Source organism: Colias eurytheme, chromosome 3, assembly GCF_061535395.1.
Source record: "Colias eurytheme isolate Ceu_HAF_F1 chromosome 3, ilColEury1 Martin Lab GWU primary, whole genome shotgun sequence".
Taxonomy (NCBI): Eukaryota; Metazoa; Arthropoda; class Insecta; order Lepidoptera; family Pieridae; genus Colias; species Colias eurytheme.
The window spans coordinates 4,163,765-4,182,626 of NC_142982.1; the positions used below are offsets into that span (position 1 = coordinate 4,163,765).

The following is an 18,862-nucleotide window of genomic DNA, read 5'->3' on the forward strand; positions in this document are numbered from 1 at the left end:
TTTAGAATGAATTAAATTTGATAGAGATTGAATTCTGTCAAATAAAACTTCATACAAAAATTCATCAGTTTCCACGTACTTTGTAAGCATAGGGGAAACATAAGTTTCCATCATTCTCGGAAAAGTTACAAACGAGAATGAGGACAGCTGTTGAAGTTTATTAAAATTCTACGAAGCAAACAGTAATTACAAAACACCACCGCATAGTATTGTGTGTCTGAAACCGAAGATGGCTCTCAACTAGCAATAGGGTCAATATATAATATACCTATTAACCTTATTAAATGAGTATTATATAATCGTTGCACCTGCTTGTGAACTAACGATATAAATTAACATCGTAGGTTTTTCTTACGACTTTGATGTTTTATATTTATCGTAACCTGTCTGTTTTCTTGTCTCTGTTTTATGAAAGTCTATTTATATGTACATATTTCCTTATATGAAATGTTAATTTAATAAGAAAATTAATGTAAAATATTATACAAGGTACAAATCCTATGCGTAAATGATTTCAACTTCCACCTATAAGCAAGTTACAGAACAATTGTCCGATTGCATTTGAAGGAAACAATTTCAGATCGTTTCGGCCCCAATCACGAACGGTTATACTGTATTCGCAATGTCTTTCGTGACTCTGATACAATTTCCTGTTAACGTATTGTTTTAAATAAGTTTAAAACGCGTCAAACTTTGTAATAGTACAGCAACGAATGCTCCATCCGCTTATGGTAAAATCAAGTATCGCTTGTAGAATTGAAACAGGATAAAATAAATGGAATCACGTTTTCACTTTACTTATGAATAGAAGATAGCGCTGCTATTCTCCCAAGATAAATCAACCGACTTGAATCCAGTGCTTACCGTCTGACGTGTCATTAGTTATTACCAAACAAATATTCATGAGCCTAAGTAAAATGGTAACACTAATAGAACACATAAATACTTTAGATAAATGAAAATAATATATTACTTTAGATTAAAATAGTGCATTTACCAATCAATGTTTTTTCTCAAGATATCACTTTAATAGTTGTATAAAATAAGACATTTCAATAATTATCAAATTGTGGTATTTCACGTTAAACCTCATGTCATAGTACTAAAGCAATAAAGGTATACTGTACTATATGTATATGGCTACGCATTGAAATTGGAAATGAAAGCAAGTTATAAATAGACTTATACCGTATCAGGCTATATTGTACTGCAATAAAAGTTTAGCACTAAAATAGCACATTGTGTTAAAGCTCTAGTCCAGGAATGGTCAACTATTTATCTTGTATAATATAAATAGAAATATTTAAAGTGGGATGATAAACCACAGTATTAAAATTAATTGAAAAATATTCATATGTTTTGAAATACATAAATAGTATTCGAGTATATCATTAAATTAGATAAATTCATTAGCTAGGAATCTTGTTAGCATGATATTCCACATTCCTCTGTTGACTCTACATTTTCGTCTTGATAATTGTAAATGAGCTCTTTTAATTGAAATTCATTATTTTATCCGACATTGAAACTTGCTTGTCTTATATTAATTTCATAAAATCAATAACGACAAAATGTTTTTTGTACTTCTGCTATAAACCTTTGCTACTTATTCTACTTAATAAAAAACCTAGATTTTAGTATTGGCAGAATTATCTTTTTATACTCAGCTCATGTTCAGCTCACATATTTTGTAACAGAGTACTCATTAAAAATGATTCAGTTAAGATCAACCAAATTATTAAGCTATTACATAGCTTCTATCGCGGGCCTTGAGCGCGGGGACCGAATTGAGAAATTCCGTAACGAAAAAACCTCACGCTCCCCACTCCGACGGTCTCGGAGGTGTGGCTTGAAGGCATGCTATGCAATAGCTTTACCGCGGAAGTCCCCGAGTGCCACGTCTTTTTATATTTACATAGATCTATCATATTCCTGCATGATACAGCTACGTGAATAGCAAAGGTTTGCAACATCTGACCTAGACATAGCAAAGTGAGAACCAAGGCGCGATCTGGTGGTTAGTTTATATTCAGGCGACATGACGACCATCCGCAGGCACCGGCGCCCACTAGCCGCAAACCCTTACTGTTTTATTACATTTTACTTTACATCACGTTCAAGTACTTAAAAAAGTGTATGTAGGTATTTTTTATCTTCATATAAACTTTATTTTGAAAACAATGAATCAATATGCACAATGTAAAAGCATAATAGTGCTTTTAACATAAACTGTAAATAAATAAATGTTAGATTTGTGTAAGTAAAAACTTCATTCAATATTTTTGTGTTCAGGAATACGACAGATGTTATATTTACAATCTAACATTTATATTGACACAGTAATAGCCTTTAAAATCGATATTATTCTGTCCATACACAAAAGTTCAATAGCACGCGCGTATGACTCAAGCTGATTTGCCTCGAGCAAATTTTTGCTGCACTTGTAAGGACAAATCATTTTCAAACGCACACACAATATTCTCTTTTCAGTCGTTAATAACTCGTCAACCAATAACAGTCGCATATCATCACTTTTACGAATCTGTATACGCATATAGAGATGATGTCATTGACCAAAATAGCCAGCTTTTTCTGACTTTTTTTCGGGGGTAATTAAAACCAAATGTTATGATTAAGCTGTTAACAGCTACGATATAAAAATTCTTACAATGTTTATGGACACTTATGTTCTTACGACAGATTTATGTGTTTAAATCATGCCTGTCGCTGCAAAAATGTCAAACTGGACGAGCTTTTCATGTTTTTGTTAAAATTAAAGGTTGTGTTTTACATGTTCGTCCCGGTTGCGAACATACAAGATCTATTTGATCATTGCATAAAGGAATATTTCCTCTATATTTGTTTAATGAAAATATGAATTTAGGAATTAAAATTATGTTTTATTTAAATCATCTCGAAAAACAATTAATCATGTAGTTATCAAGTTATATTGTAATTTCTATCATTTCCATGTTTCAACATTCTATTGCTTCTAAAAAATAAATGTGAATAAACAAACTATTTTTAATTAACAAAATAATGCATTTTAAAATAAAATGTATGTAAAGCAATATCTTCTTTAAGAGGATATGTATTAAATGGGTCAAGAAGAGGCGTGTGAAGACATAAAAATCATTCCACCACAATACAAGTACAACATATGAATGTATTTACGTTCAGTTCGCTAAATGTGATTAACTTCCATATGAATACCATATTTTCCAAGAAAATAAACTAAATATAGAAAAACATCTGTTTATATTTATGGAGACAGGATATGTCCTGATTATTTCATTTCAGATTAGCAATAAATTATTGGGTCCATCTATACAGTACATAAAAGTAAAATTAATGTTTGGCTCACAAATCTGACCATATATGAACTCAAAATAATATTCAAAGAACATGAAATTGCAAAATTGTTTATGAAACTCTTGTTGTGAATATTTATAAACTTTAAATGTTACCGGAATAACAATCTTTAAAAAGGATTAACAAGCAACTATGTAAACAATTGTACAATGTGCCTATCTTGAGCAATAAACAGCATGGCTCGCTTATCCAATACAATGCATTACAGTTTATAAGTTAAAAAGTGAATTTGATTTACGACGTAAAAGGAAAGTAGGGCGCATGTCACGTTCGTACGACTGTTTATAGTACACGTGATAAAAATACTACACTGACCAGTAAGGCCAGGAAACCATATTTAGCAACAAACGATTATACCAGCAATTCATTATATCTTACTAATCCTATTCATTAATTATTTATGTCGAAATATCCTGCTAATTTATTGTTCCATTTATTAAGTAATGCATTCATCAAAAACGGCAAACAGCAAAATATTTTACAAATTAAACACACTACCGCTCTGGAAATGAATGAATGTTATTTATTAAATTCCTCAGAAATTTGATAAATGAAAAGATCGAAACACAATATGAAAACAATACATAATACATAACGAAATAGGTAAAACAATACATAACAATATATATTTTCTTAGTGAGATAACAACTGCATGACAAATGAACATGACCGACAAACGTTTACCAGAGGACAGACTTATGGTAATTGCACACGAATCAATACATTTAAATAATCAGCAACCATTAGTATTCCAAAGGACCATGAAACACACATTTTACGAAATTCTTACCTTATCGATGTAAAATCCCGGGAAAGACTGTTGGGCCGCGTGAAAAATAAAAATTATCATTTAGAAATTCTAAACAAAATTAACAAGAAACAAGGCAACAATACAGGCGCCTATTTTTTATATAAATTAAGCCTATGACGAGATGTAAAGTTAACTATGTAATCAAATTTAAAATATCATGTACTTATACAGCATCGTGATTATACAAATTCCAAACGACCTATACAAATTCCATAAAATTATATCTCGGACATAATTGCACAATCAAATAGAGCACTCATACATCTTCATTGAAAGCGGAAAACAGTAACACCGCATTTCCTTTCTCATACCTACGACATCCTGCTATTCGATCATGTCTTCTACCATCCACTTTCCTAATAATAATCCACCGGGAATATTTCCCTGCTATATAATCATCGACAACCTGATCAAGCGAATAAATTAACAAACTAGGTAGAGCATCTACTGAAAAAATTTTACTAGTTTTGGAATTCTGAAGCAGAAATTCCAACGAGTTGTAAACTGTAAACTACACCAAAAAAAACTTGAGTCGCTGGAATTTTTGCTTCGTAAACGAGGTTGTTGTAATGTTAGCTTTCGTTGTTAAACTTTGTAATTTTGATTTATGTGTAAAACGCCCACACAGCTAACATCAACGACCAAATCGTGAGCCGTTTTGTTCACATAGATAATGATCTTTGCTTTCATAATATAAGTTTTATTATTGCCATTAAGATAATGGTCACGCAATTAAATAATTATAATCTATTTTGCTTCTTTGAAATATTAAAAATGACCCGAGAATTTCTTATTTAAGGTCAGGTACTAAATTTAATAGACTGAGATTGATAAGACATTAACAAATATTTGAAGTACGAACTGGTGATCCAATTAATCTCATAAGTACACAGCGCTCCAAATAAAATCTAGAACAGTCATCGTTTCGTTCCCGAGAAAAGTTATAACGTAGCCTGACTTCTATTATGAAATTAAATACAGCTTCAACTGGAGTTAAACCTTGCTCCCGTCTATTTTTTGTGAGATAGAATGAATTGATCATTGATTTTAATTGAATTTTGTGTTATATTTCCTCTGATCCAGACTTGAAATCTTGTAAAGAAAAAATCTGTATACAGACATAATATGTGGCGACAGATCAAGTGAATGTCGAAAGAAAACCATAAAACCTTCAACCTCGTTAACTAAATGCATTACAAAATTAAAGATTTTATCTCACTGTCCTTGATAATATCAATTAATTACTCGGAAGTAAATGGCAAAACGTATGGTATATGACCTGACGCAATACCTAGCTATTTGTTTTATTTTTTCTTCATAATATCATAATAATTGTAGTGCTCTACAAATGCAAAGCACTACACATAATGAATAAAAATATGCTCCATTCTAAGTAAGTAATTGTTAATACAAAAAGTTTAACGATATTAAAAAAGGTTTCAGTAAGGACATTGGACGAATATCTTAAATCTTTAAACTAACGCTTAAAATTTAAATTATAACAGGTATAAAATGTCGTCATTAAACATAATTATGATAGAAATCTGAACGTGAAGCACGTTTATTTATGTAAAATGACGAAGCAATCCGAAATACATTCCCAAAATTGAACTATAACCATCTATAGAAGAAACAACTTTCGTAACATGACTCGATATTGCGATCGCTTATCACTTATGAGTTACTTGACCGACCTGACGCCGGTATTTTAATAAATTGTAAAATAAATAAACATTACTAAATAAGAAATACTGAATCAGCATTCAACCGTCATGTTCAAGGCTTTTTTTTTGTGAATAAGTAATAACTTTCGCTATAGGGAGGGATATCTTCGTGCTATTAATCGCGATAATCGTTTGATTAAGAACAAGCGAGCCGCCCTCGCTTGGTTTCACTTTTGAAGAATAATTTATCGAATTTATCTTAAAAACACGATCCTCTCTGGTGTATTAAACGTAAACACGGGATACATCTACCAATTTACGTTTCTCAAAACACATGCGTTAATGCTACTGACCTATTAATTCATATCACAGTACACATAATCATTATTACGTAACGATAAATAGATTTAATAAATAAACATCTGAATAAAACATCAAAGTGGATTTAACTGAAGTTTCAAGTCGAAGTTAAAAATAAACACGCCTCCTATTTATTCCAAAAGTATTATTTTAACAGTTCTCAATTAGATGTTTATTTTTCTAGCGTTAATTGCTTTATAAATGAGAATTTTTTTCTGAATAGATGGCGTGTGGTGTCCCTTAGACACATAAAACCGAAAGAGTAGAATAAATTCGATTGCTCTGGCGGGATCACGGGTGGCCGAGAGGTCAATCGTCGCCACGGAAAGGCTAAAGATGCGAGTTCGAATTTCGCCTTGTGATCGAATTATTTCTATTCTTAAAAAAACATCGTTCTTAACTAATCTAATTTCTTAAATAAATAAAACTAAAATGAATACTCACAGCAAGTTCCTCGCTAGTATAGGCGGTGAGCGTGCGTCGCTCTTGCTGCAATACGCAGTAGAAGGGTTCCCAAGAGGGCGGCACTCCCAACGTCGCACCGCTGGTCGCACTTGATGCTGTATCTGGGAACAATGCAATTAAAGATTTGTAAGAACTACCTGATATGTGTAATCTACTGAATATCTTAATTAGATGGCGTTTGGTAGAAGGAAATGTCATAGCAACTTTATTTACTTTACCGAACAATATTTTGGAGTAGTATATTTCATTTCATGAAATAAAGTTATAGACACAGGTTATAGACTATTATAGAGTACATGATTTGATTCATTGAAAATTCTACAATAATAATAATTCTTTAGTATTTGTTATTGAATGTATAAATCGTGTTATGAACACACTTCATTGAGTTCATATAACTAATGAATGGAAAATATTATGCAATTGAAACATGCTTTTGGTTTTTCTTCTAATTCGTATCTGCCTTAGACATAGATAATATATTCTATAGATTATTAAATAGACGTTATTTATTTTTTATTATACTTTTACATGATTTGGGATTTTTCCTGTATGGGGTTCGCGCATGCTACAGCACGAATAGGCTTTGCACCGAGGAAGACACCACACCCCCAGGGAAGATCGGCGTAAAAGAGTAGCATAAGATTCCTACTCTTAAACATAACGGTATGGGTTTGAATGCAGTCGTAACGGTATGAATATGAGTTTTAATAGTTTCCTTACGTGTCTTTAACAGGCTAAACTTTCATTCAACTTTCTACCCATACACTATAAGGTGACAACTCAATTTCGATGTAATGAGGAAGGCGTAACTATATTAATATTTGTATACCAATCACTTAGCAGTTAAGTTGTTGCATAAATTCAATTGAGCTTAAATATTACGACTGAAATTACTGCAACACTTTGTGCATTAACATTTAGTGCAAATGCAAAAAGAAATGAGAATTAATTATAAAATAATTTTATCCAACTGTTGGTTAGATTCAACTGAAAATTGAAATAAAGTTAAATATACACATACACATAAACTCTACTTAACATTACTCGTATGTACTATATTTCGACTGTCAAGTATTATTGCTAATATAAATAAGGTATGTATCACTTGATTGTATTAGTAATTGCTTCTAATAATAAATTAAAGCGATAAAAACATTTGTAAATGTTTACATAACAATTTCACGATATAATGTAGTAAATAAGAAATAACACGGTCACGTCTACGTAATTATTCATAGGCCCAGCTTAAAAAGGAAAATTTAATTATTTAGGGTAAAGTAAAATCGGTTCGATAATTTATAATTATTGTAATACGCAATCCTTACACAACTCCATAATTGCAATTTTACCTAATGCAGACTATATATTATAGTTACATCTTATACGGTATTGGCTTTACACTATGTGATGAGGAAACAAATAAGTATGTATTAATATTTTTAACAAGCTTAAAATCAGATTTTTAAAGTTATTTTTTTAATACTTCTTGATTTATGAGCTATAAATATGGTTTCTTATTAGGAACCACTACATTTTTCACACTATTTAAAAAAATCTGACTTCTATTATTCTGATCGTTAAACTAAAAGCTATTAGCAAGAAGAGGACAAAGCGACACGAAAAATTCAATTATTTTCTATCATACAAATTAGTGTCACTTAAAGGCCCTTTGTTCCCAAAGATAAAGTACATACAATCATCCCAATTGATGTACTTATTCAACTAATAAAGTACGCGTTGCGCACGACTACATGGATTAATGTGTTCCATTAAGTCTATTTAACGCGGTTGAGTACAATTAACAAGAGCCAAAAGCTTTGTTACGTTTAATACTTATATTTATTTGAAAAAAAATTCTTGTTTATGTTTCATAAAATCACTCTCTTAGTTTGAATTTGTTCAATTAACAGAGGGGATTTGAAAATAACAATCGACTAAAACTCGTTTACTTAAGTATAATTTATTTAACTATTTAGATGAGAACTGGATTTTATTCAACTTCAATATAATAACGCATCACATATTTAAGTAATAAAGAGATTCTTTACAACAATACGACTTTTTTTCCAACTATCATATCCATTTAAGATATTTAATTCTGGTAATTCTCGCTAAGATATATTGTGTGAACTGTACAAACGGATGTGTGAATTTAAATCCATATTTAGATTTTACATATGAATTAGAAGCAAAGCTTGATGAATGCAGATGCGGATGACACATTTACCATGGATCTAAAGGGGTTATTTCATCCATTTTCTTGCTAGGGAAGTGTCTATTGATTTAACGTTTTTCGTCTATTCTTAATCTTTAATTGCACTTGCAATTTAAATTCAACAAATAGTATCTACTAACGATTCTAAGGAATAAGTGTTGAAAAATAAAGATGAAAAATCAGATTTATAAATTATAACACATAGAAATGTAACTAACAAAATCTTTTGATGTACGTACAAGATAAACCATGAGGGCTGTCATGTTAACAACTTGTCTCTATCCATACTAATTTAAATAACCATGTTATAAAAAACAATTTAGAAAGCTTTCGATAGCTCAATCACAAAGCATCTAGTTCGTCAGTTACAACACAGCTTCACAAAAAAACAATGCAAGTACTCCGCTCCGCAACGTATGATTATAGTACACTAAAGGTACATAAAATGAAAATACCTCGCTTTTCTGTTCATACTTCATAGTGCCGCTAGCAATCGACGTCAGTATCTCGGGACTCGGTCACGCACGCTCATTTTGCACAGAGATATGGCTAGGTACCAAAAGCAAAATAAGGGCCACCAGCCACTATTGTGATACTATTTTTAAATGCACCGCATATCTTTCTTGCTTGCAGATTTTGTTTATTGTGGCCGTGCGCCTCGTTATTGTTATGCAAAATATCCTATTCAAATGTTTATTAGGCTCACAATTACATTTGCTAATGGGAGCACTGAAGAATCGAAATGTTCACTTTGCGTTTGTGCACCGCGATATTAATACTTTAAGTTATTGTTTACAATAAAACACCACCTACGTAAATGCGCCTGAAATAAATCCTATTTTATGTATCAACTTGAGACTTTTTAATTTTTATTCGTTTTAATACGAATTATCTGTAGTAAGGTTATATACAGGTACTAATGGTTGTGACTAAATCTTGTCTCTCAAATTAACATTTAGTATTAAAATAAATATTCATGAATATATTAAGCATCTAGCTAGAACGGATACGCCAGACGGGATACGACTAGGCTTAAAGCATAAAAGGTGCCATCAAAGTGCATATATACACTCATATTGCATACTTAGAAGGCTATTTGAATTTTCTACTAGCACCAACTTCCTTTACATTATTTGTACGATATCTTAATTAGAAATTTCCATTTAAAATAGAAGGATACCTAAGAAATCAGAATGTAAAGTAGAAACAGTAAGTGACAAATAAGCTTGTTAAACGAACGACATTATTGGATGTATCTTTTAAATGTACATATATCCTTAAAAAAAAACTTTTTTTTTATTTTGATAATTTTAAAGCTTTGGTAGTAACTAGTAACTATAGTACCTTTTTCATTGTCTTCGTTCGTATAATTTAGTTTTATATATCTATTTATTATAAATGTATGTCTATGTTTTTACAGAAAATGGTAAAAGCTCAGCAAACAAACACCGTCTAAGGCATGATTACATGTCGTCATGACTTCGCTCCATTGAACTCAAAAGGAGCTATTATAATGCTGATTTATGCATAAGCGCATTGAACTTACAATGTTAAATAGAGTGGGAGGATGTTCAGCGGCACAAGTTTGTGCTTTAAAATTCAATATCTTATAAAAAGCTATTGTTATTCGTGATTTGAACAGCTTTATTTTGATACTACTTGTATTTAAGAAATTTTATCATGATAATAATTATTAAAATACCATATTGCAGCACTTGAACTTTATGTAGTAACCTGAACAAGATTTAATTTATAATCATTAAACGGTGATTATATTGGACTCAGCGTCCTTATAAAGTACTTTGGCGCATAAAATTGAAACAAGTTTATAAAAAAACAACAGGTCCTTTCAATTAATAACGCCGTGTTAAATAAATACCAAATCAAGTTTGTATAAAACATACTTGTTGAAGTTTATATTCCAAATATAGTAAGGAAATTGGCCCTAAGTAGCCACTTTATTATTGCGACATGCGAAATCATTAACACCACTGTTTACAATATGCGCAATTCATTAATTATGCTTATTGTACTTATATGTATAATTTTGTCGCCATTCTAAAGAACTTATTTTTTTCATTAAAATATTATTTCAAGGCATTTCTGCTTTCTTTTTCAAAATAGTCTCGAGTTGAAAAAAATTTGCACTTAATATAAATATAGCATTATAAAACTTTGTCAATCGAAATAATCAATTCAACTAAATATTAAGCTCCTCGTCATTCAGTACTTATGTTAACGATTAAAAAACTTCATTAAAATACAAACATTATGTAATGCATTCTAAAACTTGTAACCTTCAATAACAAGATATAGGGCGCTTACTCATAGTCAACATATACTATTTAGTTCGTCATAGTTCACCTGTAATAATATGTTGTACAGCTTGACCTTTACGTTTCTAACAAAAAATCCATTCTCCCCGTTTCCCTACGCTTAGTAAACCTAAAGGTCAGTCGTCGACTACAAAGGGCTTTGACTCATTCACGCTGTAGACAATTGTACACAAGCCGTATGCAAAACCCTAATAATTATAACTTAGTTCACAGTTCACATTCGCAAACGTCCATTGACATTGAACAAGAAATAACGTGGGAATGTATAATATAATCTGCTTAATTGTTTACATTTCTTTAGTCAGAAGCCCAGTGAGAGCCTAAACGTAAATTACTAGCTAAATAAAAGCTTTTATGTTTTGAAGAATATATTTACGACTTATTTACAATTACTTCTAATGGTTAATCTGTTGGAAAGGGATAAAACATACTTCGAAATTACAATAAAAAGTAGATTATACTAACATTGGAAGTAAAATTCTATACAAATATTACGTGTATGTTATGAAATCTCTCTTATGTATCGCGTATCGACTATAGAAACATAGCATATGCATATATATAACAAATAACAATATTGCACGCCTCATAAGCGAAGCGTTGAGGTGGGTACTACTGTCACTTCGCGCAAAACATCTGATTTTTCAAACTTAAAATGTCTTTATGTATCATACATTGCACTTGTTAGATAATACATACACACACATATTAAGAAAAAACACTATTTTTAACGTTCATGAAATTTTTGATGTCATTTTTGTTATTTAAACTAGTTAAAAAACAGTTTAAAAAAGTTCTGTCTTGGACGTCCGTGTGTCTGTATGTGCGGATCCTTTTTCTTGTTAACACGATAGCGACCGAAATACTTTACTAATCGAGTCTTTTTTTTTCTCTTACGCTTGAGTATGCTCAGGAATAGAACCCTTTCATTTTTCAGGGTCTGATTCGATGTGGTTTAATTGTTATTAAATAAACAAAAATAATAATTAATAAATATTTATTAAAAAAAAATTATGAGGCGTGCACTTTTGGATTTTCCAAATTATTTATAACTTGTGTTACTGCTTCCCGTCCGCTGATAGTAGCGTAGGCGATGAATCCACAATATTCATAAGGATAGGTCACATATTGCCAAGTCTCTCATTTTAAGTTCGATTTAAATTTAACATTCAACCTAGAGTCTAGACTATGCACTTTCTACGAATAGAAGCTGATTTTGTTAGTTACTTATTAGATTTATGATCGAATTATAATACCTATACATGTTACTTGATGTGTTTTTAACAGTAATATACCTATTATAATGTTCAATAATTTCATTTTAAAGTGTTTTATGAATAGGAAGTAAGTATGACAACTATATATTACTTAGGTCATATCTACATATAACCTGTAACCTTTAAAAAAATAGTTGAGTAATAGAACCAGTTGACATTTGGTCCATTGAAAAGTTACATTTGGGGTCGCATTTTTTAGAGGACGCAATTTTATTTTTTTGATGTGTAGGGGGGGTCAGTGTGAAGCTATCACCAAGTTTGTGGGGTCGCCACCCTTGTCCCACGGCCGCCATCTTGAAAATAGCGGTTGAAATGGTTTTTACGATATATCTCTTAAACTATTTATCTGATAATAAAACAATGTTAACATTATTCGTTGCAAATTAAATTCTCTACAACTTAGGTTCAGTAACTTTTTGTCGTAGAACTATAAACAAAAAAGTTATAAGCGAAAATGTTCAGAAATTAGAGATGTTTATATTTTTCAATAAAACTTTTTTTTATAAGTTTACGAAGAAATTATATCAGACCATTTTTGTAGATTGTTTTTCGTAGAACAACTTTTATTTACAACATTTTTTCATTAAGTAAATAGCTAAGGTTTTACAGCCATCCGAAGTGAGTACTATTTTAAGTACTCTTTACTATACAGAATACGATATATTATGTGTGTACTAATAATAATTTGTCACCAGGAATTATTTTATTTTTGTTATAATAATATTTTTAATAATTAATTTTACAATATTATTAATAATTAATTATTGAATCTTTTCCCCACAACCCAGGAGGTAGTGTCTGGAAGTGCGTTTTTTTTTACGTCGAAAAGCAGGGCTGAAATGTTCTGCAGTGTGCTTCCATTGTTGTGGAGTCTGGGAAAAGAGCCAATAGCCAATTTATTATGTGAAGTTACTACTGAAAAATAGTACTCACTTCTGAGTGCTGTAAAACCTTAGCTATTAAGTAATATTACTTATCGGAATAACAAGTTACTAAATAAAAAATGAAAAAACCAATAGCAATTCTATCAAGACTGCTATTTCTACAACTGAGTTTCTTTACAAATATATTCAACTAACAATATGTGTCCAATTAATTTTAGAAGTTGCGGTGGATTGAATTTTATACAAGTCATCTCAGTATACTCCTCGTTAGCGTAGTCATAAAAATATGATATCAAAGTGATAAACACGGAAAGTCTTATTGAAACCTATCACCACTTAAACCTAATAAAACAAGTTAATTCATATTCATGTCAGTATTGACTTACGTAACATATACTTGTGTGTAATATGATTGATTTTATATATGTACTTTAGAATTTACATATAGCGTGGGTGGTAGCACGCAGGGCCTCACAACCCACATAGAGAAAGCAATCTGACACAAATAGACCGGGACCAGACTTAAACAAACGAATTAAGATTAATCTCGACTACTATTGTGATGAATGACACTTTGATAACAGCTGTATTAATATAATAAGGTATTTAATCAATTAGAGCGCTTAACGTCCATCACTTGTAACGGTGTCTTTATAAGCAGTTAATAGAATTTGATTGAAACGAATCACTTGTGATTAATAATTTTAAACAACTAAATTGCTCATGGGCATCAAAAGAACGAGGTCATACATATAGTTTTTTGTGATGATTCTTTACAATAAAGGTTCTATAGCTGCAGAAATTATATATGGTTCCTCGGACCAGGATAGTTGAAAACTATCAGAATGTTAAAGCTTCATTTAAGAGGGCGTGTGAGGCTTGGAAGGAGTGCCATTGAAGTAGATCTTATTATGTTGAGGGCAGCAGTCGGCATACTCCATGAATCATACAGTTGAATGAAAACAAACGTGTCAGCTTAAAGCGATACACGATCGCGATCATATTACCCAGAAAACGTATTCCAACAATGATAATAACAAACACAAATATTCCCACAACCGTACAGTTGATGTAACAAAGATAGTGTTGAATAACACACATCTATTATTTTACGACGGAAGCAATGTGACCTCACTTGCTTCTCGTTTTGATGATACATATGCAATCTTGCATGGAATCTGAGTTTATTGATCCATCTCAGCAAATCAATGTATGAGCAATTAGCAAATTTTCCCATTATTCAAATAGATTGATTGCTGTGACCTGAACATAAAGATGCGATTAAATGTTAAGTATGTATTACATTATTTACTGTTATTATATTACACACAATCTTGACATATAAAAATTAATGTATCCAAGATCTAACTCTACAACCCACTCTACATTTAACAATATAAACACATATTTCAGTTGGAGCGTTCCAGTTCAAACGACAAATGAATACATATTAAATACGTTACTATTCCACACTGGATCATAATAATTAACGTAATAGATACTATACGTTGACACATTCTAAACGGAAGAGTTCGTTATTAGAGGTTGTGAGTTCCCATAATTACCTCATAATATGTACTACGTTCCTAATGTCACTGTACGTGTAGGTACATATCACAGAAAAAGAACTTTCACCATTGACGCTCTTGACACGTGGCACAGGAAGTTAGTGTGCACGCGCAAGCTCTTAGCATACTTCCATGAAGTGATGCACTTCCTCTCGTTTGTATTGACATGTCGATACAATGCCTTATTTCATTATTATTCAATACCCAAAGGATGTAAAGCAGCTTGAGAATACTCCAGCTTGGCAAGTCTAATATTGTAAAAGGAAATGAGAATGTTTTAAATATATCGTAAAAAAATAAAATGATACAATATTTAAGCCACATATAAAGCTTATAAGATCTTCAATCCCACGATTCAATTGAAACAAATTACATTTGTCTTACAACTCGACACAAAGAAACGTGAACATTCATAAAAGCTTCATATATTCTGGATATGTCACGTCTTCCGAACGACCGACCTCATTCAAGATCATATCAAAGGAAATCATATGAATACACTATTCAATTTTTCAACCCATTTCTCGCATAGAGCCGTGACTCAAAGGGGATTATAATTTATGAATCGGCTGCACACTTGAGTCACGAACTCGACATTCATAAATAATGTAAGTACCAAACTTCAACACCTAAATTAATTCGAATACAGAAGCCGAACATGCCGAACATACGAAGTCTAAGTTTAACCCAAATAAACCATAAATAAATAACATTTGGCATGTAATTATTATAACCACTTTGAAATAGCAATAATCAAGAAATGTTCCGTGGATTGGTGTTTTTGTTTGCTATAAAATACAGCCTTATTATAATAACTTGCAGGTACGTACAATTTAAATGTCAAACGTAACTTTAAATACCTTTTAATCGTATACTATCTTGGTAGTTGAGTTTCTCGTGTCAACGTATTTCATATTTGCGAACTACTATCTCAAAATGTAGTAAATATATAGTGAATGCAACGACTTGTTAATTCTAGTCGACTGTTCATAGTATTATAAATGTACCTGTGGAATGATCAATTAACCAATATCCTTTCATGCATGGCTGCTCTAGATAATGTTACGTTAATTAACGCAAACGATATTAAATCACAAGTTGTGATGAAATCATGAAGTATGAAATGGTTAGAATAATTAATATAACAAAAGCCGAAAGTGGTCATAACGATTTTTTTCTAAATGTTATGTCTGACGTCACTGTGGCCAAGAGTGAGTATGAAAATGAACCAGTTGGGCGAGTGACCGCAAGTACAGGTGCTGGGCAAGCGCGTGCGCAAGCTGCAAGCTGCCTTGTGCCCATATCATTTTATTGTACACATTCTTATCAGCGCACATGGTGTTCCAATTGTTTGAGAACACATGCCCATTTTTCAAATGCATAAGAATTAAATTCCTGTTATTCATAATTTTTTGCAGTTACATAAATAGATTAGGATCAGTTGTTTGATTAAGACGATAAAGCCTTTTTTCTTGCACAATAGCTTCTCTTATAATCATTATATGCATGAGTATACCGTATAACAAAGTACTTTGTGAACTAAAGAAATCTACTCAAAATATTGTAATTTCATCACTTATTTAATTGTGCAAAATGTTATATAAAGGTTGAACTATCCAAAATGACACTCACAATAAAACATGTGCCATATAAATATAAAAACAACAAGCTATTTAAATACATATTTGACCTTTACAAAAGACAAACAAATTAAAAAGCTTTTGCGTTTTTTGCATACAAATGTGTATTATGTATATTGCCTAGCACACATTTTTTAGCAACAGAACACACACAACCACTGCTTTTATGAAAAAAAATCTTTTTTACACTATGAACTTCAGAATAATTAAATAGAATTAATTTAATACTTTGTTATCTTGATATAGGTAAAGGAAAGACATAAGAAGAAGAAGAAATAAGTCAAAATAAATACATTTGATACTCCCTTTTGCCAATTACGATAAGCACTTTTTTAATAAACCCTCCTCCAGGCTACATCAAGTTTTATATGAACTGTAAATTGATATTCCTACATCTGATACATACACAAACAAAACAGAAACTCGAACCGAATTCTAAAAAGGTATCTACAATTCCCACAGCCGCTACTCGTATAATGAAAAAAACGGAATCTCATATTACTTAGCCTTGACATAAGTAGATATGTGGTAAACTCGAAATAATTACGAAACGCTCGAAACAGAATTCATTGATTTATCTGGGTCTACAAACATATACTTAGTGCAAGTTAGCGAGTAGATGCAATCATTTAAACCTACAATCATTTCTATAGGCATAGACATTAAATCATATGTTATCTTTGAATTACAACACGCATTGTTGGGAACACAAACGCAATTTATGCACCGAAAGTGATACATAGTCGTTAAATAATATCTATTAAATAGTACATTTACTACGAATCGCTGGAACCGCTACCGAGTTTTAATTTCAACAACACAGATCACGTCTTTCCATTCAAAGCGAGCCAATGACCGCCACTGCTGAGAGTGTTGGTAAGGAATACTTATGCAATCAAATTGAATTCCAGCTCTACTTCTACCTTATAAGAATGGTGTCTTATAATGTACCAAGACTATTCCATCGAACTATTTGGTTCTTTTTATTAAGTACGGCTGTCTTTCTCAAATCACAAATTTAAGAGAACTTTTGGTCACTGCTCTATATTGTAGCGCAATGGTTATTGATTTCTGGAATTGATTAAATCAATTGTTATTTGATGAAAAAAATCCCTGATAATAAAAAATAAAATAAATAAATAACGGAAACTTCCTTAGTCACGAAAATATAATACATATTAAAAAATATGAACCAAACTTTTATAAATATAAACCAAGCATACTGATCATAATACATTATGTTAATATCTATCATTTACTTTAAAAATAAGTAAACAAATCCATGCGAGCAATTATTTATAAATAAACGTTACGTCGAGCTTATCAAGGACTTATCTCAGGCTCTATCTTATCTTAAGCCGTTTTAATAGGTTCGCTAGTGCTTATGTTATTTCCTATTTAATCGATGTGTTCCGTCGGCCATAAGATAAGAAGAATTGACTATGTAATCGAGCTTTGTCGTAGCTTCTCTTTCAATTTATATACATTTAAGTACATATTATACCATATATAAAGTCTAGATTACAATAGTTTTTACTCAAACAAAGATGATTATATATTATTTTATATGATGATAAGTAATCACCTAGTTTATTTTATAGGAATATATTTGTAACACTAACTATAGTATTATAAAAAAACGATTGAATCGATGCTTACCTACATCTAATCTCGAAAAGATCCATCAGTAGATGAAACTATCGCGTACCAAATTTCGCAAAAGCCGCTCGATATTGAAACAAATACTTTATAACGGAATTAAAACGCTATTTACTAATACATTGCGTGACGAGTTAGATTATTTGCAGTGAGCGAACACGACGATTCTAAAAAAATCCTAGAATATATTTGAAAAATCGATTACAACTCAAGTTGTAAACATTGATGAGCAATAAGTGAGTCAAGTGGCAAAAAGTAAACATCAATTTATTTCTGTTATCAACATGTCCAAAATTCGCGTGGTTGGAATCATAAATATGCATGATACGAAAATGCTGATCTTACTAATAACATTTTGGGTGTCTTATTAATTGTATACATCCGTGATTAGTACTTAAGTCCCTATTTTACAACAAACATCAATTATGGTTTCTGGATTGTCAATAATTTTTATTGTACCTATTCAAAATGAAACACAAAACACCTTTCGTTTTAGAAATTCTCCAATCATACGCTCTGATAACAGTATCCATTAACTATTATTATTTGTTATTGCCACTATGGTCTATGACTAACTACTAACAAGCGAATGAGATAATGTTAAAGGC

The 18,862-nt window shown here is 31.2% G+C and overlaps 1 protein-coding gene across 12 annotated transcripts in view; it reads right to left on the minus strand.

Annotated features, from left to right (window-relative positions):
• Nucleotides 1-18,862, minus strand: part of raskol (Ras GTPase-activating protein raskol) — a 131,650-nt gene that overhangs the window by 80,657 nt on the left and 32,131 nt on the right. For all 12 annotated transcript variants that reach the window (XM_090119471.1, XM_090119470.1, XM_090119468.1 and 9 more), the window contains exon 3: nucleotides 6,652-6,773. In XM_090119471.1, the coding sequence (XP_089975597.1) occupies nucleotides 6,652-6,773 (122 nt within the window). The remainder of the gene's footprint in view (nucleotides 1-6,651; nucleotides 6,774-18,862) is intronic.